This window comes from Mastacembelus armatus, chromosome 12, assembly GCF_900324485.2.
Source record: "Mastacembelus armatus chromosome 12, fMasArm1.2, whole genome shotgun sequence".
NCBI classification, from domain to species: domain Eukaryota; kingdom Metazoa; phylum Chordata; class Actinopteri; order Synbranchiformes; family Mastacembelidae; genus Mastacembelus; species Mastacembelus armatus.
The window spans coordinates 10,863,405-10,886,612 of record NC_046644.1 but is presented as its reverse complement, the minus strand read 5'-3'; the positions used below and the strand labels follow the sequence as shown (position 1 = coordinate 10,886,612).

Genomic DNA, 23,208 nt, shown 5'->3' with positions numbered 1-23,208 from the left:
GTCTGTTCCTTTAAAACCAGGCAGCCCACGCCTCGAAAAGCGGCTTGTTCCGGCTTGCCCCTTTACATCTTTTTATCCTTGCTCACAACATTAAAATAGTGCCGCGCACAGAGCTCTTCCGACAATTACGCACAAGCGTTTTTGTTGAACCGTGGGAGCGTTAACAAATCCGCATCTCATGCACCGTATGTATGATGCGTAACCGTGCAGCAGCTCACTGCCTGTGCAGCCTTGTGGTGAGTCTGAGGCGCAGTTCAGGCACCATCACCGGCGGAGCGATACCACCATCTCTCAGCCCTGGTTTTCAAGCCTGGGGTGTGTGGCTCACTGTACCTGAGCAAACGTGTCCGTCACGTACTGTTGGAAACGGGGGAGAGACTCGGGAGAGAAACAGAACTGGACCGAGGGACCTGTTTGTAATGCTCTGAAATGCGGTGCCATATCATTTTCCCATCCACTCTCTCTATGGACAGGCTGCTGGGGATGTTTTGCAACTGGTGAAGATTTTTGGAAAATATTTTGATGCGCTCCCGTGGATGTCAATGAATATGTTTATTGTGGTGCTCTGGTGTCGTGCGTGAGGTAAGTGACTTGTCCAGAGGTGCGCGCTACTTTCTCCCGAGATTGTTGTTTGATGTGCACATCCAAAGCCTTTCACATTTTAGGGCTGTTCTTTTTCAGACTCATCTGGAAATTAAAATCTAGCGGCTACAGATTTCAGAGATTATGTCATCAGACCTGGAACTATTCCGCTATCAGCGCATCACCAATTTCTGCAACTGGTGCTGCTGAATATTATAAGAAGGCAGGTTATATAGAAATACTGGGCCCGTAGCTTTTAGTCATCTGCGACTGCAAACCAGGGTTTTCTAGAAATAGTTCAGACATTGCAGGCTCTAAATGCAACATGCAACTGTGGATATGTTGCTATAATGGTGGAGACTGCTTGGTGTTACCTCCCAGGCATGATTTCTTTTGCTAAATGTGAAATTTGTGGAGGGACATTACTTTTGATCTCAGAGTGAGTCTGGAGCCACACAGCAGGGACAGCAGGGTAGTTTTAGCTTAGGTAGTGCTTTTTTTAAAAAAATGTATTTGACTGTAGCCTTCAGCGTAAAATACAGCACTGTCATCATAAAGTTTAAGTGTACATCAGCCTGCCGGATTGGAGGTTACTTTATAACCTGATGACATGCAACTTAATTGTGCCTGATATTCTGACAATGTTATCTAAGGCTGTAACAGCATGGCTCACTGAGATATTGCATAACTCTTAGTTGATCCTGTCACTGGAAACACGTTTGTGATAATAAAGGCCTTATACTGTATCTCCTGTACGGTACAGTCGCTTGTGAGCCATATGGATTGCTCTGCCTTCCATCCAGGCGCTGCCCCCACACACTGTGGTGACAGGCATAATGAATAAATAATCACACAGGCCCTCACAAAAGTGAGCGGACATGGTGAAACAACAGTAGTAATCCTGTAATAAATCATAGATTAACACGTTCCTGATATCACAGGCTTTAGGGTACAGTAGTACTGGTTAAGTGTGTTGTCACTGTACAAAAAACAAACTCAAAACTGACATGTGATAATGCCAGTATGTGATGTGATGAGGTTTTTTTAAATTTTTTTATTATTGCAGGCAGCACATGCACTGTGGTGTTTTGGTACTTTGACTTACCAGCGTGCTGTTAACTGGTGTTTGTAAGATCACCCTCATCACTGCTCGGAGTTAAAGGTTAACTTTCTCTTCATCATTTACCTGCTTGCTGTGGCTCCAGGTATTGCTTTCACTTTACTGGTGAAGGCTCCCTACCTTAACTAAATAAGCAGCAATTTGGTTTGGCTCAGTTTTGCAGTATGTTTTAGTTAGCCTGCTTAAGTTTTAACTGATAATGCAGCAGTAGATTTTTTTTTTTTATAGTGTGGTGGGTGTGAGGTTTCACTCCTTTGTGCTTTACCCACTGCATTGTTCTCAGTGGGCTGTGTTGAAGCCTCTACAATTACATGTTTTAGAAGACACTATGTGGGACATTTACAACATATTTGGGGTGAAATCCAAAAGGTCATAAGGAAAGTGAAGCAAAGTGACTCATACCAACTACTGAAACTTTTTACATACCATAACCAAGCTCATTAAAATAACGTGTCTGAGCATTTATTGTATTTATTGTAAACTGAGTCCCAGTTGCTCTAGTGATATTGTCTTCAACTGCAGAATGATGATAATTAATAGAATAAGTACAGTGTTCGTTTTATGTGCTGGTGTGTTTTGTGTGATCATTGTTGATGTGTCTTTCGGACTTTCATAAACGTGTTTCTGGTGAAAACATCAACTTGAGTGATCCTGTGACATCACATACAGTAATGTGCCTATTCTTGCATACACTCATATTTTCACACACACACACACACACACACACACACACTATCAGGAATGGCGTCTCAATGACAGAAAGAAGAAGCTGGGAATTGACATTTTTGTTACTGTAACATTCCTCTGCCACAGGGCGGTGTGTGTGTGTGTCTGTGTGTGTGTGTGTGTGTTTGTCAGTGCGTCTATATATTATTTTGTTTTGCATCTTATAGCTGCCAAAACCAATTTATAACGTCAGAGTGTGTTCATTCTTTAGAAAATGGGCATTGTTTTGAAGAAATTGCTGAAATCACTCTGCTGGGCCTACAGAAATACTCAAACTACAACCTAATCCTACATGTCAAATGGTTGTGCACCACCTGGGTTAGCCTCCCACTGGCCGACTGCTGCATTCTGTTCCCATCCCCTCTGGCTGTTCCTGTGTGGAAACCACCACAAAGTCCTATGCTTGATGCAAAACTTGGCTTTAAAAGACTGTATTTTTTTTTCAGCTGTAACAGAATGATCCTGTTATGACATTTTCTTCTACCTGACGTTTCTCTTTTACTGGCACTGCTCAGATATGGAGGGAACATCAACATTGACTTTATCTCAACCTTTCTTTCATCATAAGCTCAAATCCAAGTCCAAACATGAAAGGTTTTGAAAAGCAGGGATTGGCTGAAATTTCTCTTCAGCTCTTACCTCAAGTTCTGAAGAAGCACTCTCAAAATAACCTCCTCTCTTTCTCTTTCCTCCTCTCTGTCTCTCTGACACATGCCAAAAGGAAACTCCAGATGCCCTCCCCCCACACAGAGGGGTCCAAGTGAGGACTCACTGTCCTGGGCCAGATGATAGCTTGCCAACTGTTGGCTGTAAAGACACAATGTACTTCTCATCCTCTGCTTAGAAGAGTGGGTGGCTCAACAGGCCACTACAGCAATTCACTGCTTAGATCTACAAAGCCTTCTTTCAACAATTATAGGGACATTTTGCTCTTAATAGTGGATATTGAATGTGCTGGGTCTTTCATGATGCCTGGGTGTGTTTAAAATGGAAATACTTCAGAGCACTGAGCAAAGCTCTTTGGGTAAATTGCAGGCATGTCTGAAAGAATTAAAAACACAGCTCATAGGTCGATTAATCTGCGCGGGAGAAATGTCTGATGAGGAAGTTGAGGTTTACTGCAGTAACACAAAACACCCACCTCCCCCTGTCACAAGACCAGCCGTTTTCATGGCTGTGGGGGTGTTTATTCTGTGTGTGTGTGGGGGGGGGGGTGTTTACATGCTGCATACATAAGTGTGGCAGGCTTCTTTCCAGCTGTGTGTGCACAAAAAATCCTGCACACACAGCCTAAGACCACCCTTCTTGTACTCTGCCAGGGCCTCTGTAAAAAAACAGGATGTAGCAGTTGTTCAGAGCAGGAACAGGTGTCTGTGAAGCTCAACTGCAGCCAGTGAATCAGGGGGAGCAGTTGGTCCCAGAGTTTGCACCAGGAAGGGACTTTTCATCCAGGCCCACGCGTTAAGATAAAACTCCCCACCTTCTTTGTCATCAAACTTACCCCAGAACCCGTTTCATCACATGAGCGTTACCTCACTCTTTCTCAGGCGGTGGTTTAGCGCTTTGTGGGCTACGTTAGCTGTAATCCGTGTTATATTTGGGCTCCTGGCGGAAGGAAATATGACGCGCAAGGACAGAGCGGAGCTGTCCACGCGGCCAGGGAGTCGTCGCGGGCTATGCGCACTGCGGGCAGCTTGGAAGGTGCGTATAACTGGCATTATAGCTGGCACGTCTCCATTTACATAATTAAATTAGGACTTTTGTGGTGAATCTCTGGATATATTTTGAGTTTAACGTAGCGTGCAACTGGTGCGTAATGCGCACAGTTCCTCTTTCCTCTGGAGTTTCTCAGCTAGCACGTCCATATTGTAAGGACGTCCATATTATTTTTTGTTATCACTTTCTTTTCCCATGCCATGTTATTTTCTTTTTCTGTTTTCTTTTTTTTTCTCTGACGTGTGGTGGGGTTTTCTCACGGGCAGGAGTACAATGTTCTGTTTTAGATAAATAAATACAGATTTTTTGAAAACAGGTCAGATCTATGCACATGGAGAAACAGGGGTCTCAGGAGCATATGAACTGGTTGCAGCAAGGTGGTCAGTTATTCGATAATCCCCCATTCTCTCCTTAGTGCGTGCTTGCGTGTGTGTGTGTGTGTGTGCGCGCGCGTGCATTTGTGCTCTTTTAACCCATTTGAACAGATCATTTGTTAAACTTCGGCACCTGCTGTGTGAGGTTTGCAGCTGTTATATCTGGTGAGACTCTATAATCAACAGGTGCTTGCTGTCTGCGGTGTGTTCAAAGCATTTCGCATAATGGAGCTAGAAGAGTAATGGGTTTTATTGACGTTTGTATGTTGTTTTGTCTAAGGTTTTGTTTTTGGTTAATGGGCTGAGACAGACACAGATACTGTAGCACACAGGATGTCATATAAAAAGCAGCAAAAACACCCTAGTGTGCTGTGCAGTGATGTGATGTGACATTTCCTGGTGTCAGATGTTTTGAAAAAATGTTTAAAAAAAGTGGAATATCTGAGTAAAAGTGACTATAACTCAGAAAGTGCATAATCAAAGTAAAGCATGAATCAACACAGGACTCTTGAGATGCACTGATGGTGTTTCTACTCTTGTCATTCATTTCATCATCAATAAGAAAAAGTGATTTTTAAAGCTTCAAGCAGCCAAAGTCATCGGTTAGGAAGGTGAGTTGGTTTAGTTCTGGTGACATTTACTTTATCTCTTCATTTCTGTCAGTCAGTGGCTCCACCTTTATCATGCTCATTTTTACCACTTCACTTTGCTTCCTTCTGTTTCTCCAGACCTCAGTGCAATCGCAAAACTAAAGCGTGCATAACTCCTCCTGCTTTCTTCTTTCTTTTTGTGGATGTTGATGTGTTCCAATACGATACAAAGAGTGTTATTAAAGTTTGTATCCAACAAACCATAGATTTTTCCAGGACCCTGATTTTCTTCACAGGCTTTGTACACTAATATAGTTTATCAATGACCATCTCTTTTTTTTTTTTTAAACTTGTCTGCATCAGTGTAGAAAAGGTTTGGGGACGTTTGTCATAAACAAACTTTCCTTGGAAAAGGATGTTATTCTTTAACTCAGTTTGTCTCAACTTTCAAAAATTGTTTATTTTCTGCAACCTGATTTGCTCATTTCATATTATGATTCAACATGTGCTCAGCCTTACATATAGCAAAGAAGAATTCTTTTAAAGGGCAAAGTCGAAGCCAAGATGATTCTGCATGACTGATCTTGCTCTTAAATTATTACTCAGTACTCAATCTCAGGCCTTTATTTTGGGTTTATTTTGGGTTAGGTCTACCTTTGGCATTCTTGCAACTTATGCTGTTGTGTTGATTGAATTGTGCATTTAAAAAGCGAAGTTGTATGACTTTAATGGTTGAAGCCTGTCTGTTACATAAAGTCTATATATTTGCTGATAGACCCAACATGTGTACATGAAACTATTCATTTGCTGCACAACAAACCAGTTACAATAAAAGCTTTAAGTGTAGGTGTTGAAACACTGTCCATTTCATATTCTTCTGTTCTCCCTATGATTATTATTGTTTTTATCAAATTGGATTTTTGCCCCCTGTTGCAAATACTGGAGTGCAACGCCTAAGCTATTGTGGGATTTATGTTGCTGTTATGTTGCAGTTATGATGTAGTTGTAATTACAAACACACTAGGATTTCTGAATAAGCCATTAGTGCATTATTAAGTTGTTTTTGTGATGAGTTAATAATCAAAGAGCCACATATATTTTTTTTGTCTTCTGAAATGTTATGAGCAAAATGTAATAATCCTCAAGAGTATTGTGTTTACACTGTTACAGTCCACCCCCCCCCACACACACACACTCACATCAATCATATATAACTATATAAACATATAATGATATGGTTATATAATATAATTATATATAATCACATAACTATAATTAAGTATGTATTTAGGTAAAGTATTGTAATATTACTTCTTCTATGAAGGTACATTTTATATTGTCCCAACTGTTTTATTAAATTTTCATTTATTATCTGTTTATATACCAGCATTTAGTTATCAGTTCTTCACAGGAAAACTATTAAAGTGGGCACCAATACACTTAAAATTCATATGCATCACTAATACATATTCTTTCTTTCCCTCACAGTTGGCGTCGGCACTGGCAAGCAGGAGCTGTTGTCGGGGCTCATTGACATGCATTGCCCCTGAGCTCAGAGACCCCTCCCTCAGCGGTGTGGTGGCAGGATGCCAGTGCAGGCGGCCCAGTGGACAGAGTTCCTGTCTTGTCCCATCTGCTACAATGAGTTTGACAATAGCAGCCACCAGCCCATCAGCCTGGGCTGCTCTCACACAGTGTGTAAGACCTGCCTACACAAATTGCACCGCAAAGCCTGCCCCTTTGATCAGACACCTATCAACACCGATATCGACCTGCTGCCGGTCAACTGTGCCCTGCTGCAGCTGGTTGGAGCTCAGGTGAGTCAGGAAGAAAGAAGGAATGTTTATAGTATTGATAATGAGAATGTCATTGTGAGATTTATTGCTCAAACTCAAAAGCCTTTCTGTGTATACATATATATATATATATATATATATGTGTGTGTGGGGGTGTGTGTGTGGGTGTGTGTGTGTGTGTGTGTGTGTGTGATGTGTGTCTGTTAGGTTCCAGATGTGCAGCCGGTAAGCCTGAGCAGCACAGCAGAGGTCGAGCACTATGAGGCCTGCAGGGTGTGTGTGGAAGAGCTGGCACTCTACCTAAAACCTATCAGCGGAGCAAAAGGTACTTGGTGTGTGTGTGTGTGTGTGTGTGTGTGTGTGTGTGAACATAAGACAGTGAATGGATGTGTGCTTTTGACAGCAAATTTTGAGAGCTTGAGATCTGTGGACTTCTGTGAAAGAGAATCTCTTCTTGTTCAGTGTGCGGGGGTTGATCATTCATTTAATTTGGCATCCATGCTTGTCACACTTCTCATGATGCCTGAGAGCCTCTGTACTTTTATGGTACTGAGGACAATTTCATCTCTTTACGTAACCAGAAAAGAAAAAATCAACCCTGTTTACACTGGCCAGTATTTCTGGTTCTTTGTACAATCCATTTAGTTTTTGTCAAATGACCTTATTTAAACAGTTCACACTTTATCATCTCTGGTTTAAGAAGCACAAATTACCAAAAGGGAGAATTTGGTGGAAGATTAGATGCAAGTCTGATGCAACAGTCTTTAAATTGACCTACAATACATACAGTACTGTACAGCGCCTCTTTGTAACAGATGTATTAAAGTAAAATATGACTGATAACTGAAGTAGATGTTCTGATGATTGTGATGAAGTTCCTCAGATACGCAGTTTTACCACAGAGGTATTGCTTATTGCAGGTGTGGCGACCCTGAGTCCGAGCGTGCTCAGTCGGCCCATGCAGAGGAAGCTGGTGACCTTGGTGAACTGCCAGCTGGTGGAGGAGGAAGGCCGTGTGCGGGCGGTGAGGGCAGGCCGGTCGCTGGGGGAGCGGACAGTTACAGAGCTCATCCTCCAGCACCAGAACCCTCAGCAACTCTCTGCCAACCTCTGGGCAGCAGTGAGGGCGAGGGGCTGCCAGTTTCTGGGCCCTGGTAAGTCTGCATGAAAAATATTACACACATCAGTGATATCAATGTCCTAAATCTAGAAAAACAGATAAACCAATGAGGCGAGATTATCAGCTCCTGAACGCTGTTTCATAGATCTGAGTGAGACTTGTGTTTTGTGACCTGTTAAATGTAAAAGCTAATAAATAGATTGCCTTCTTCTCTATACAACTTGTAAATTCTATATATATAATTGAACTTTTCTTGCAGGAAGTTTGAAGCTTTTTCTGGGATAACACTTTTTCTGTCTAGTGTTGTTATGGTAAACCGGCAACCAGTGTTTAAAAATAAAATGTTGATTGAGCATGTGAATTTGAAAGAAATGGTGGCATGTTAGTTGAATGGAGTCACTGTTTCCAAGTTTCATTTTGAATTGTCTAGACTGCTGTTGTAGATTACCTCACCAAACGGTCTGCTGGCGCTTGTACCCGGTGTCCTGTGATGATTACTCATAGGGCAGATTCTGACTGGGAAAATGTTTCCCGTCATGATAACAGAATGAGTTCATTTAAAAGTCTGAGGACACCTGTTGCTAAGATCCTTCATGTGTTCGAAATAAACCTGTTTGGTGATTAGTCTTTGTTTGCTCAGTGGAGAAATTTAATATATATATTTCTCACAGTGCTGTGATGCATATGAATGCCCACCTGTCACTGGATTTGTTTTTGTTGCATATTTCTCTCTGATTTTCTCATCATTCCCTCTTGCTCTTATTCTTTTTCATGCTTCCTTCTGCCATTCCCTCTTTTTCCCTGTTATTTGCCCTATCCCTACATTGTCCTCCAACTCCTGTCAGCTATGCAAGAGGATGCGCTGAAGCTGGTTTTACTGGCTCTGGAGGATGGCTCAGCTCTATCCAGGAAGGTGCTGGTTTTGTTTGTAGTTCAGAAGCTCGAGGCTCGGTTCCCCCAAGCCTCCAAAACCAGCATAGGCCATGTGGTGCAGCTGCTCTACAGGGCCTCCTGCTTTAAGGTACTGTACAGGGAACATGAATGGACACACACACACACACACACACACACACACACACACACACACACACACACACACACACACACACAAAGCTATTTTATTTTATTTAAAGCTATTTTCTTAACATGAGTCAAAGTATTAGATTGACATATTTTGTGTGTGTGAGTATTTCTGTGCCTGCTATCTGATGACACACATCGCTGGTAGGGCAGATATGCCAGCTATCTGCTCGTGATGTAACAGCGGTCTATATTTGCACTTGTTGCCCTGCCTTGCAGGACAGAGACTGACAGCACAGCGATACAGAGAAAGATAGATGAAGCTGAAGATTTAGCTGTTGTTTTCACTGTGGTGTCTGTTACCGTAGATATGTAACTGACAGCTGGTGCTAAATGTGTTAGTGTCTTATGATGATTACTCATAGGGCAAAATCTTAGAAGGGGATAATCCCTATGTCTTAATTGAATTTGAGTTTAATAGTCTGAAGACACTACATGCAAATAAACTGAGTGACTGGTAACATTTTTTACGAACAAAATACAATTTTATTTTTAAAGAAAAAGCAGGACATAAACTTTATAAAGTGTAAATTAGATGTATCCCATTAGCTACTGTGCATGAGGTCACTATAATACACTGTAATACTAAATATTAGTTTTCAGGTAACATAAAATTTTAACTCCTTTTTGCTTTCTGTGAAAGCCTCCTAAGACATAATAACCCTATATTCTGTCCATGCTTTCTCCTTCTTCGTCTTCTTTGTCTGTTTGCCCTCTCCTCCCTCTCAGGTGACCAAGCGTGATGAGGACTCCTCGCTGATGCAGCTGAAGGAAGAATTTCGTACATACGAGGCTCTAAGGAGAGAACACGATGCCCAGATTGTCCACATCGCCATGGAGGCAGGCCTACGAATCTCACCTGAGCAGTGGTCTTCTCTGCTGTATGGAGACCTGGTCCACAAGTCACATATGCAGTCCATCATTGACAAGGTACCAGCATGATTTTTATACGTGTCATTAGTAACAGGACATTATTAAGTATCACTGTTTGTTACAGCTAAACTCCTTTTTTGCAATGTATAATAGTGAGTTTAACAAGTCACTAGGGAACAGGAGCACAGGAGAAATATGTTTATTAATTCCTAAGTGATGTTTTGTAAAGACTGACTCCCTTCTGTCTTCTGCTCCAGTTACAGTCTCCAGAGTCGTTTGCAAAGAGTGTTCAGGAGCTGACAATCGTTCTACAGAGGACGGGAGACCCTGCCAACCTCACAAGCCTTAGACAGCACCTAGAGCTACTAGCCAACATAGACCACAATCCCGGTACTTCACTTTGTCCAATTAATCGTACAAATACTATTAAGATCGAGTAGTGAGGCAAGTACGTCTTGGGTTATCACAAGACTAGAGATATTGTTTTGGTTTCTACCACCATGTAATTTACTTGTATTGACCTCACGATAGTTTTAAACAAGTTTTACTGACATTGTGCTAAATGCTAAATTGAAGCTAAAGATTAGCAATTGTTTGTATAGTGTATAGTGTCACTGTAATGAGCATGGAAAACATCAACATGGTTGCATTGTCCCTGTGAGCAGTTTGTTTAACTAACTTTAACTTTAACTTGTACAGTAATGTGAGTTTCTACTAAACAGACTGTACTGCTGATCTTTGTGCAGATGCCCCGGCACCATCATGGCAGGAGCTGGAAAACGTGATGCTGGCTGTGAAGTCCGTGGTTCATGGACTGGTGGAATTTATACAGAACTTCAGCAAGAAGAGCCACGACACACCGCAGGTGCACTTATGTAATTGGATAAGACTGTAACATAGTATTTGCCCAGAGGGGAAAGTGTAGAATTGCTGCTTATACTCCTGCTCTATCCAGGCGCTGTGCAAGGACATCGACATGCAAGATAAAATGCTCAAGGTCTAGCAGCACACATTGTTTCTATCTGGCATGTAAGATAGTTTAGAAGAAATTCAACTGTCTCTGGCCACTAACAAAACAGTGGTAACAATTGTGTGCTCAGCTAAATAGCTACAGTAATAATTATTTACTTGGTACAAGGACATTCAAATGATTCAATCAGCAGACTGTGCTGCTGTGAAAACTGGAACTGATCACTAATAGTGTATACAGCGTAGGAGAATGAAGCTGGAGCTGTCTTTTTGAGCAGCTAATGGTGGTGATGTCGCTGGATTGAGTCCGACACCTGACATTTGTCAGAGGTCTCTAAGTAATAATTATTTACAAGAACAATGATTTGATCTTTCTAGACTAGTGTACCTCAATGTTTATCTCCATTTGGAGAATTTTAAATCAGGGAAAATTGTTTTGAATGAGAGCCTTCCTGTAAACACAAAATGTGCTGTCCACTAAGAGTTACCACGTAGTAGTTATTTTGTAACATAGTTTTATGCTTCTTAGCAACTTTCCTTTATAGTAAGTGCATAGCTGTCTGTGGGTTTTGATTTGTGCCATCATTCCTTTGTGTCTTATAATCGTTTGACAACCATAGTCATATATTCTGGGATTCCTCCAGTGCAGTAAATCCAAATGCATGATAGAATGACCTTGGAAATAGTTAATCTGTTACAGTATACACGGCATTTAAATGCTATTAAGAGTAAACATTAACAACATGAACTTTACACTTTACTGATCATTACTACTACTACTACTACTACTTCTACTACTATGGTATTATTACTATTACCACTACAACTTTAAACTAAGAGTTATGTGTTTTTTAAACAATGTGAATGGATTTAATTGTACTGAATTGATGAGTTTACATGTAATGTGCATTGTTTTTTTGTGTTTTGCAGCCTCAGGCCAACAGCAAGTATAAGACCAGTATGTGCCGAGACCTACGCCAGCAGGGAGGCTGTCCCAGAGGAACCAACTGTACATTCGCACACACACAGGATGAGCTGGAGAAGTGAGTGAGCATGTCAATGCACGAATACACACACATATGTTGCATTCAGTGCAAGTTCGTTCCCCGCTGTATTCTAACATGCATTCTTATATAAACAGATTTAGACTGAGGAACAAGAAGAGCAGCAGCGTGGGCCGTGCCTTCCCTTTAGCACCGGGGGTTATGGGTAAAACCTTCACCATGGAGGGCAGCATCCACACAGATGGATCTGCAGGGATGGGGCAGGGGCTCAAAGGCACAGGGGAAAACACGACCTCCCTGACAGAGGGTGTTCCCAGTCTGAATCACACCCAGCTTATCTCCAGAGGGGCTGACATGATGGAGGAAATGAAAAGAGCAGCCCCAAATGGATCCAGTGGGTCCAATGGGCTACCTAGCACCATCAGAACCACACCGGGGTCAACAGAACAGTAAGATCAACCATCCTCTTTGGATGCTAGTGGACACAGGATTTGGCTAAATAAATGACTAATAAGTAAATTAGAAAAAAACTACACAATATGTGAATGTATATTTGCATGTATGGTTTTATTTCTGTTATTTTGTTATAATTTCATTTCTCATTAAGATACAATCAAAATTTGATTTTCTTTTATTTGTGTTTGAGTATACAAATGTACACATACAAGTCAAGTAATGTGTGGATCTGCGCACAGTGGATATTTAGAGTATTGGCAGGGAAATAAATAGTTCTTGATAAACATTCATGTGATGTGAGGAAGTTGTGACCTTAGGTAGCTTCAAGTTCATTTTGTCTTTTTTTTTTTTTCCTTAAGAAAGCCCAGCTCTCCTCCCAGGACTCCAGTCAGCCACTCTTCTGCATCATCTCCCTTGACCACAGTTGGGCGGGGTGATGGTGGTGCTCCTGTACCCAAACATGGTCCATTCATGCTGCGAGCACCACACCCTTCTCAGGCGTCAGAGCTGTACTATCAGGAGCCACACTCAGCTTATGACACAGCTCATTATCAACCAACCTGTGAGTCTGTTTTTTTTAAATTGAAGTTAAAATAAAAAAAAACTTTATTGTTGTTTTGAAAAAGTACAAATCTATGTGCTTTTTTCTACTTTTTTGTCATTCTACTTGTCTCCTCTTCTTCAGCAGGTTCTTACTACCCATCCACTCTTCACAACCCTCACAAAACCTGCATGGCTCGCTTCCTCCGATCGTCCAACGTCGCAGAGTCCTCTCTACCCCCTTCCATTGGCCCTGCACCATCTTCCTACCCCAGTGATCCTCAAACACCACACCCACCTTCCTCCTCTTCATCGGGATACCCACCACACCCACCTAGAGATCGACTGGGTCCGCCTGCCTTCCATACCCACCCGGGACAGCCTCAGTACGGGCCTCTGGCTCCTGCTCATGGGGTTTATGCTCCCCTCTATGACAGCAGGAGAGTATGGAGGCCTCAGGTGAGCCTTCGCTTTAATTTAATTATCTTGTTACTATATAATTTGCTCATTCTGAAAATTTACTGATGACAGTGTTGATTGTTATTACAGCTGTACCACAGAGAGGATGCCAGGAGTAACTCACTGCCTCCAGAGGTGCTGCATTCCGCCGTCTACCAGCCTCCACTCAGGGAGAGATTCAACTCTCTAGATAGCAACTACTGCTCTGGAGCTGAACATCGTGCAGGGCTGCACAGGGTTAGTGAAATAGCGCACAATGTACACAATGGCCAAGGAGTATGCTCACTTTTTATTGGCTGAAGGAATTTATTTTCAGATAGCAACACATGCCCATTGTTACTAGGCTACAGCTTCCTCCAGCATTGCAACCGTGGCGTCTGTTTTTATTAGCTCTATGCCTTAAAAAACAGTATTTTTTAATTACAGATTGAAGCGGACATACAATAATAGAAGAGACATGATCTGCTCTGAACTATACAATAATTAATATATGATGACTTCTCTTCCGTTTTGTTTCTTTTCTTTACATCATGAAACATTTCTCGGGTGACATCAGGTATATCCAGTGAAGCCATCTGATATTAATTACCGATCAGATTATAATAATAGTTTATATTGCTGCATTCTTTTTAGCAACATTTCCTTTTGCTTTCTCTTTTTACACCCACATATCATCTCACCTCTACCTTCGCTGCCAGCTACAGTGCTGCAGTATATAGCCTCATCCTCCTGTGTAGTCCTCCCACTTCTCACTTTAATATGTCTCTACCTCCTCCACTCACTTCTTTCCTTCTCACGTCATCATATAGCATTACCAGTATGACTACTGCAGTACTACAGCATGGTTTTCCAATGCTATGTGGGTGTCCCCATTATTTGTAATAACGGACACAGTTTTTACATGTTTGACAACAGTTATCCATGATATGGAAAACTATTTGACAATAGTTATCCAGTTTGACTACTTGTAAAAATAACTATAATAAATAACTTTTTTTTTTACTTTAAAAAACATTTGTACATCACCTGCACACTATAGATGGAAAGATGGATGCAGAAAATGCAACATTCCCAGTGAGGAAAGGCTAAAAATCAAAATATAACTACAAAGTATTTTTAATTTATGCATATTAAAATGTATATTTGAAGTTTTGTAACATTCATTTGTCAAGCACTTTGGTAAGTCAACCACAAAAAACAAAATAAAAAACCTTTCAGTTGTGCAGGATCAATTAGACATTGAAAACAGAGACATTGCAATGCAAGGCAGTGCACTTGTTTACTATCTGCATATACAGTAAACAGAGTAGTAGGACAAAATAACAGGAAGTTCTCACATTATACAGGAAGCAATACCAAAATGACACCACAAAAATGACCAGCTACTGCACTGCATTACAGGATATTCTACAGATGTTTTTATTGTTTCCAGCCCAACGTCTTTAATTTGATTCCTCTCTCTGCTCTTGAGTCATGACCTAGACCAGACATGAAATACAATACAACTAAACTGAGTAAATGCAGAAGCAAAATTGAATGTGAAGACTTGATTTTCCCTTGAGAGCCATATGAAAATTCAAAGTTCTGTATTAGTAATGTCTTTGCCACCAACCTGATTTGCTTCCAACTAGTAATTGTAAGTTGTAGCCTGATTTGTTGCGTACCTAATGGCATCACTGCAACATTAACGTTAATTAACATGTAATAAATATATTCTGATTATCATGTTTTGATTATGTAATAAAATTGTCTGTTCTTTTTCCTCTCCATACTTTGCATCTCTTCTCCAACAATCCCTCATCAGGATTACGGTCGTGTTGCTCTGGGCTATGAGGATCTTTACAGAAGGAAGCAGGAACAGTGGGCTCATCATCACCACCATCACAACACCAACAGGCCCTCCCAGTCCTCCCCCATCTTCACCATCGATTTCGGAACTGAGGTAGAAAGCAAATAAGCGTGACTACATATGTAAATACACAAAGCATTGTTAAGTATGACATTTTAATATTAAATGCTACTATAACCATTTTTTAAAATTAAAGTCACTCTAACCATCTGAAACTGAGAACAGTGCATGTATTTTTTTCCATTTTTAAACATGTTGGATTTCATTCCTAGTCCAAAATCTTGCGTTTTGGCTGTATCCAATGCAATTTAAGTGGGAGATAGTTGCTTAGCAACTGTGGAGGAAGATATCATAGCAATGCACAATTGTGGAGTGTGTGCATGTGTGGGTGTGGGTGTGTGAATGAGAGGGGATAAGAGAAAGCGAGGGGAGAGGCTTTAACAAGCAGTGACTCAGGCATTCGGCTGGGTAAAGCTTTGTTTAACGGGATGTCAGATATGTTTTTTTGAAGACATCCACTTTAAAAATGGAGCTCTTATTAAAGAAACCAGTCTCAATTAAATTTTGAAACCTTTCCATAACAAGCAGAAGTGAACAAGACCTTTGGCAAAAGGACTGGCTATTTTGATTCAGTGACGCTTGCTGAAGGGATGGCAGCAAAGTGGTAATACGTCAGCACCAGCTTTCAGAGCATAAATTCAGATTAGTGAGCCACCAACGCTCTAAAACATCTAATATATTAGCTTATATTAATTTGGTGTGTCATCGCTTCATGATCTTACAGTGCCCTGTATTTTGTGCAGTACAGCAAGCAGCAAAACTGTTACTTTCCAAAAACACTCTCCTTCTGTCTTGGCTGCTGGTGGCAAAAGTTATAGCTGTTGTCTTTAGGTGCCCTCAAAGCCAAGAAAAATCCACAAATCCTTGTAATCTCTCTGACCCTTGAGCAGATAAATCTAGATTTAGCCATGTGAAGCTGTCTCTCTTACCCAGAAGAAGGAAAGTGATATATTACCCCAACATTTTGAACTGCTTTCTCTCTTTCAGCATGTGGAGAGCAGTGGAGGTCAGTGTGTGGGGTGCAGATTCAGCAGTGAGGAAAGTTTAGCGCACTACTCTCCGTGGTCCTGTGGAACCATCGGCCCCTGCCTCAGCCCCTTTGAGCCTGAAACACTCACACACACTTCAGCTCACTCCTGCTCAGAGCACTCGGTGAGACTTTTCCCACACCTACAAGCACGCACAGACACACGTCTAAAGACAAATCATTAATCCTCTTGAATATTACTTTCTCTGGCGGCCTGATTTTCTGACAGCGTCCATGTTTTTCTCATGCAGGAGTTGGATAGTAACGGCGGTGGAGGCGTTAGTAGTGCTGGTGTCGGAAAGCGATGGCTGCATTCGTTGGATCACTGCCGTCGCTTGAAAGACGAGGACCCGATCATACCTTTTAGTGAGGGGCCCATAATCTCCAAGTGGGGTGCCATATCCAGAGCTTCACGCACGGGATACCACACCACAGACCCTGTTCAAGCCACCGCCTGCCAGAGCAGTGCCAGCACCACACCCATCAACTTTAAAGGTAAGGAGGGATCAATAAGGATTGTATTTCAACATCCTACCATCATACACGTGTTGGTATTTACTCTCCTTTTTTGAAATGCACTTGGTATATAATATATGCATTATATATAGTAAATATATGCGGGAATAATAATCTTTTATTATAATGGTTTTGTAGTTTTGTCATTTTCTTTGGATTCTCTCTCACAGACTACAACCCTCAGTTGGATCACAGTGACTACAGATGGAGTTCTAGAGGATCTGACTCTTCTAGCCACTCCAGCTTCCTAGAGAGGTACAGCACGTTGTCGTTTCATTTAGTTATAGCAGCTGATAGCAGGTCTGAACATGTTGTTAAACTATGGGAAAACATACACAGTCTGCATGGAAAGAACTGAATACTGAACAGAAAACCTTTTGACAGTGTTGCTCACATTACGCTCCACTTAACCTCTTGTCCACACAGTGAAGTTAATTCCTGATCACGCTTAACACATTTGCTCTCACTCCTCAACTCTCAACCCTCTCTCCTATCTCAATGTGCCGCAGTAATTTCCTCTCTGACTATAAATAGAGCTGCTAGGTGGTTGGTAAAAGCTCACTGGGCAGCCAGGAAACCCCTCTGCACTCATATATCTCATGCACTTTAACACATTTTCCAGGGTGTTGACGTGCTATTTTAATCACAGATTTTTTACAGACATATTGAAACAAAGAAATGAGAAGGACAATGTGCTCTTTCGCTCACTACACACGTTTTAACAGATGCTGTGGTTGTTTTATATCTGTATGGATTTTTAGTGAGCAGCTTTGTGTGTCGGAACCTCGTGGCCGTCGAACTTCAATTAGCAGTGGAGAGAAAATAGTTTCTGATCTGCCAGCACATCAGAATGTCTACAGCCAGGATCAGAACCGGGCCGACAGTGAACCGGATCCGGGCCGAGACATTGAGCTGGAACTGTGCGCTTTGGACATGGAGGATTCAGACCACCAGGAGAGCAAGTCTCAGGTTGGTATTTGGATTTTGTAGAATATCAGACCAAAGTGATGGACCATATAATGTCTAGTGTATAAACACAGAGCCACAGTGATGATGCTTGATGGTGTTGACTTGGAGTTGTAATTATTCAGCTGAGAGCTCATAATGTTTTGGGTTAAAGCTTCAGGTATTATATGCATTATGAATTGTAACATGTTTAAGTACAACCCAACCTTGGTGTCTTCTTTGTTTTTATTTTATTATCTCTCCCTCATAGGAGTCTTTAGATCTGGCTACCCCACCGTCTCAGGATGCTTCCCACCTCCTCCCACCGCCCTGCTCCTCTCCCCTCCTCCCATCCCCTGTGGAGGAACACCCCCAGACAGAGGGCTCTTCGACAGAGAAGATGGATGCTCACCTGCTGAAAAAGATGGCCTTCAGGTGAATTACCATGGTAACCAGTATATCCTAATCCTCAGTCTGCGTCGTCTTCGACTTGACATTAACGTGGTGGGCTGGCAGTATAAATAAAGAGGCACCTACTTTCTTCTTACTGTCTTTACTCTCTTTCTGTCCTTTCTTTCTGATTTCCAGGAAATCACTGTCTCCTGTGGGGTTGGTCTCAGGTGGGCTGGGTGTTGGCAAGCTGGTGCTGCGCACTGGACCTCCACAACTGGGAGACTCGACAACCCGAGCTTGTCCTGAAACACCCGGGACAGAGATGTTGCTCAATGGAAGCTAAGGAGACACAAAGTCAGAAATGACCCATATCAATCTAGAGCTGAGTCGCTAACCCACTACCAGATCCTGGTTACAGGAAATACCATTTAATTTCAGCTCTCATGCCAATCATATGCCTAAATAAAACTTCACAGATATGGATCAACGGACTGGGCTGCACCACAAGAGAAAATAAGTTGTCCTTCCTCCTAAGTGGCAACGGTGACTAATGTGTAGCTCCACAGGGTTTAGTGATATCAGTGTTTATATCTACTTATCATCTAGTTATCAAACATGACCAGTCCGCCCTTACAGGAGATCCTGAACCTATCTGTGTTTGTGGTTTATACCCTGGTCTCATTTCGGTGAAAGGCTGGTGATCTCACATGGTTGCTCTCCATACATGACATTTTATTTACATGTTTGCATGCCATCCAGCTTGCTCACGGCTGACAAAGACACATGGTGTCTCAGACAGCAAGGGTTTCATACAGTAGGTGATAATATAAGTGAATTGAAACTAATATTTTTTTGAGTAAATATAAGTAAATAACCCATTTGTTATTATAGTTTGCTGCTTCTGCACAGCTTGTGCCTTGGAAAAAAAAAAGTTACATCTAAGGCTGGTGCTGGTTTATAGATAAACCCCACACAGCTATCCAATTCATACAAAACAGTGGCATTATTCACCCCCTTTTAAAAGTCAGCCACTTTACCAACATCTGACAAATATTTCTCATGTCTTTCTATCTTTCTATTTCTCTAAGCAGCCTTACATGTCAGTGACTTCATCCAGCCTCTATGCCATTGGTTTAGTTTACAACCTTTGATGTGCTGCTGTATTTAATAAGCAGTTTTCGACTAACAGAGAGGGCAGTCCAACCCTCTAATGAAGTAAAAAGAGGCAGAAAATGGAGGTCTTTCCCATACCGATGTGTGAAAAAAGCCTCTGTCTTTTGTGAGTCATAAGATCTTTTAAATGTTGACCTTTGACATCCCTTGACTGTCATGGGATTTGAGAACACAATGACACAGTCATAAACTAAATTTGTAAACGATCATTGATTACTGTAGGCTGAGGGGCTGGAGGGTGTTCTTTTAGTTAAATTGATTTTATCTATAATATCCTATAACATTTTTTCTAAGTTCCCTCATTTTGCGTAACTAAAGAATACAAAGCAGAAACTGTATTCAGAGCTAATTTGGCAGATGTCTATACAGATTACATTAACTCAAATTCAGTCTTAAAAACTATTGTTTTGTCTCTGTGTGCCTGTATTAACTGGCATTTGACCTGCTGACTGTAAGCTCTCTCTCTCTCACACACACACACACACACTCATGCACACAGTACACATAGCACACACAAACATTTAATACAGTGGCCTTTCACTCCTTGGTGTTGTATAAAACTATGTATTAGGCTCTACGGTGACTCTTGTCCATGCTCACTGACAGTCTCCTGTCTTCTCTCAAAGGTGATCTCAGAAACTGAACGCTGGAAACACATTTTTGTAAGCCTGTGGCTTTTTCTGTGCTTTCCAGTCCAATCACATTTACGTACTATGTAAACAGTATTTAGAGGTCATGCATGACGTTTCAAGTTGAAGCCTAGAAAAGTGGGGGACACCACTTCTTGTGTTTCTCCATGCTACATCTCTGTTTAACTTTTTTAAATGCTTAGGTTGGTTTACTTTTTTTGCATTGCTAACTTCTGTGAAGTTGTTCGTCTTAGTATTTTGTATCAGGATCTTTGTTGCTCTTGTTTGTTCATTATATTTTCATTCACAGAAGAGACAATACTGGTCTGACCTGCAAACCTGTCTTGTCTAATGTTTCTCTGTGTTTGCTGGCCATCAGATGTTGTCAGTTCACTGTAATCCACCAAAGCCTCGTTCGGTGTAAAATGTATGCAGTATGGGTGATTTCCATACAGCTTTGCCTCACCCACTTTTAGGTGAATTGTTCGATAGATATGAGGCATCTGGCATGCATGGCTTAGTCTTTATGAAGACTAAGCCTGTCTTTAGTCTTTAATAAACAGCATGAAATTAACCCATATTATAGTTACAGGATTTAAGGTCATGAGCACTCCTCGGGTGTTTACACATTTTCTAAATCTTATGAGATTTGTGTAGAATGAGAAGAAGGTTGACTAATCTTTGAAATTCCTCTCACCTCAGCTCACAAACACTTCCTGAGAAGCAAGCAGCAGCATCTTTTCCCTCCAGTTATATCTTAAATCCGATTTTAGAGGATGGCAGAATGGCAGAATGACTGTGCATATGAAAGATGTTTGAGTCACTATTTAAACCTTTATTCATATGAATTAACAATGAAATGCGGTGCTGGTGACCTTTCACCCAACTAGCTGAGAGAAGTAAATGGAGAAAGTGTAAAATTGGAGTAAAGAATTTAATGTCACTTGATTAGATGACACTCTTGTAAAATGTTTAATAGGGTTCCTCTAAAAGGCTGACTCAAAGGCAAGAGCGGGTGCAGGGATTCAGCTACTTTCTACTGTCGCTCAGCATCTGTTTACAACTTCACCTTGAAGTCATGTAACATTAAGTGCCATGTTATATACAGGAGAGTACAATCAATCCCTGCTATTTTCCTATGGCTTTTCATATTTCTCAACTGTAAAGAATCTGAGAAAGGAAAGGCTCAATTCAGCTGAGGATTAAGATACTTTTCTTGTAGTTCTGCTTCGTTCCATTAGAGGAGGCTAGATCCTTGTCTGTCTGAATTGCTCAGGGACAACCTAAGTTGCTCAACTACTTTGCTTTTTTTTTTTTTTTTTTTTGATATTCATTGTTTTAAATATTTTATGGAAGTATTTACCTGAATTTCACTTGCAAAAAAGTGACCCTTTCACCTGTAGCTTAAATGGGTTGAAGTGTCAATTCTGATTCTATTGTTTGCCAGTGTTTACTTTACCAGTGTTTTCCTTTGCCTTGTAGTATCAATATTTGGTATTCTTGCTCTCATGGGAAAGGGCTGGGCACTACTGTATATAAAAAACAGTATTGTGAGTATTGAACCTATGTCAAAGTGATACTCCCTGTTTCCTTCAGTGTCTATAGAGCACTGCTGTAGTGGCTGAATGCACTGCACTAATTCCCATCCCATCACTGCCAGCAACTGCACTCTGTCGAGGAGTGTCATTCCCACCCCCTTTTCCTTGAACCCACCACCTCCGTCCTTCCTGCATCCTGTGTCATGCATGCAATATAGTCCCTCTTGTGACCGCGGAGGAGTATTGATGATTTTGTAGTTGTGATACAACACACCCAGCGCTGTAACAGTTCTGCACATGCCCACTGTGTGGCCACGTCAAGTGCTGAAGATTGCTTGCAGCATTTTACTCGTTTGCTCATGAAGTTTAATTATTGTTTAATAGAGAGTATATTGTTGTTACTATTATTGTAATGACCACTTTTGGTTGTTGTTGTGGTATTTTACCTTCTCGATATATTCTGAGTCTGCTTTTTTGTTTTGAATTTGAGAGTTTGCTAAAACTGTTGAATTTTTTATTAGACAAGAAAATGTCTCATTATTCTATATTATATGGAAACAAAGCCTGTTTGTTGATTGTGACTTTTCTGACTATTCATGTCTGTATTAGACATTTTATTTGCGAATCTATTGTTCGATTGAAATGTAAATGAACTATTAACAGATGGTACACATCCGTCATTTTATACAGCCTGGCACCATCATTAGATGGACTTACAGTATAGATGCTCATTTATACAACCTGTGAAAATCAGATATATTTAAATGTTTAAATCATTGGGGCAGTTGTGTAATGTTTCAGAAAGAGGAATATTAAGTCCTTAAGAGACAGCATATCAAAAATGTCCCCATAATGAATAATACTGTTATGTATTCCATTTATTTCCTTGGAAATATCACATTGTGAAAGGTTTCCCTTTTACTAATTGTATGGTAATATAGGAATGGAGTAAGTCTAACCTATGGTGATGATGATATATGTGTTATTAATGACTGATGAAACTATATGAATATTGTTTGACTCTTCTGTGCATTTATTGGCTTGTTCACCTGTGTTGCACTGACTAGACAGCTTGGCCAAGCAGCATACTGCTTCTGTGTTGCACCGAGAGGTGGAATTTTGAAAAGGAGGATTTCAGCACATGAAATTGCATGCTATAATAAACCAATAACAAATAATGAATGTCTGTGATCCCTTGTCAATAATATGTCAGTTGTTGACAGGACTAAAAACCATCTTATCATGTTTATATCTTGAGCTAATGGTGATAAATACTGCAGGCCTGCTTTTCTTTAGGATGAAACATAATTTTCATTATTCATTCATAATCACCAGATCAGTGAGTTTCTTCTATTGCATTTGAAAGGGTACTGCAACGACTTGACTCTTGACAAACTAATTAACTACAGAAATACTGTAGTTAATTAGTAATACTAATACTAAAGTAATACTGTAATACTAAAAAAGACCATCTCAGCAGTTAAACAAAACTGGCTGCTGCAGAACTCATACACCTTTTCATGAACACCTTTACTTGTCTTTCGATCTCCTCATGAAACACAGTGAACGTGAGAGACCTCTTTTAGGAGGTGTGAAAAGGAAGGTCTTATTTCTGATGAAACAAAAAGCCCGGCCAGGCAGGAGAGGAAGGAACAGCATGACCACAACACAAT

The 23,208-nt window shown here is 40.9% G+C and overlaps 1 protein-coding gene across 5 annotated transcripts; it reads left to right on the top strand.

The window, feature by feature from the left end:
- Window positions 1-293: 293 nt before the first annotated feature.
- Window positions 294-22,715, top strand: rc3h2 (ring finger and CCCH-type domains 2). 5 transcript variants are annotated; one of them, XM_026296722.2, is made up of 20 exons: window positions 294-582; window positions 6,597-6,925; window positions 7,112-7,229; window positions 7,825-8,058; window positions 8,870-9,045; window positions 9,834-10,034; window positions 10,235-10,367; window positions 10,724-10,842; window positions 11,877-11,989; window positions 12,088-12,399; window positions 12,766-12,968; window positions 13,092-13,405; window positions 13,496-13,642; window positions 15,210-15,347; window positions 16,302-16,466; window positions 16,593-16,836; window positions 17,028-17,112; window positions 17,619-17,826; window positions 18,074-18,237; window positions 18,391-22,715. In XM_026296722.2, the coding sequence occupies exons 2-20, from the start codon at window positions 6,695-6,697 to the stop codon at window positions 18,536-18,538; spliced, it is 3,453 nt and encodes a 1,150-aa protein (XP_026152507.1). In that variant the 5' UTR covers window positions 294-582; window positions 6,597-6,694; the 3' UTR covers window positions 18,539-22,715. The 5 variants fall into 5 exon arrangements, with proteins under 5 accessions (XP_026152507.1, XP_026152509.1, XP_026152510.1 ...); XM_026296724.1 differs by lacking the exon at window positions 294-582 and adding an exon at window positions 3,800-4,129 and having other exon boundaries at window positions 13,092-13,330; window positions 13,493-13,642; XM_026296725.1 differs by lacking the exon at window positions 294-582 and adding an exon at window positions 3,800-4,129 and having other exon boundaries at window positions 18,074-18,250; window positions 18,391-18,525.
- Window positions 22,716-23,208: the final 493 nt, after the last annotated feature.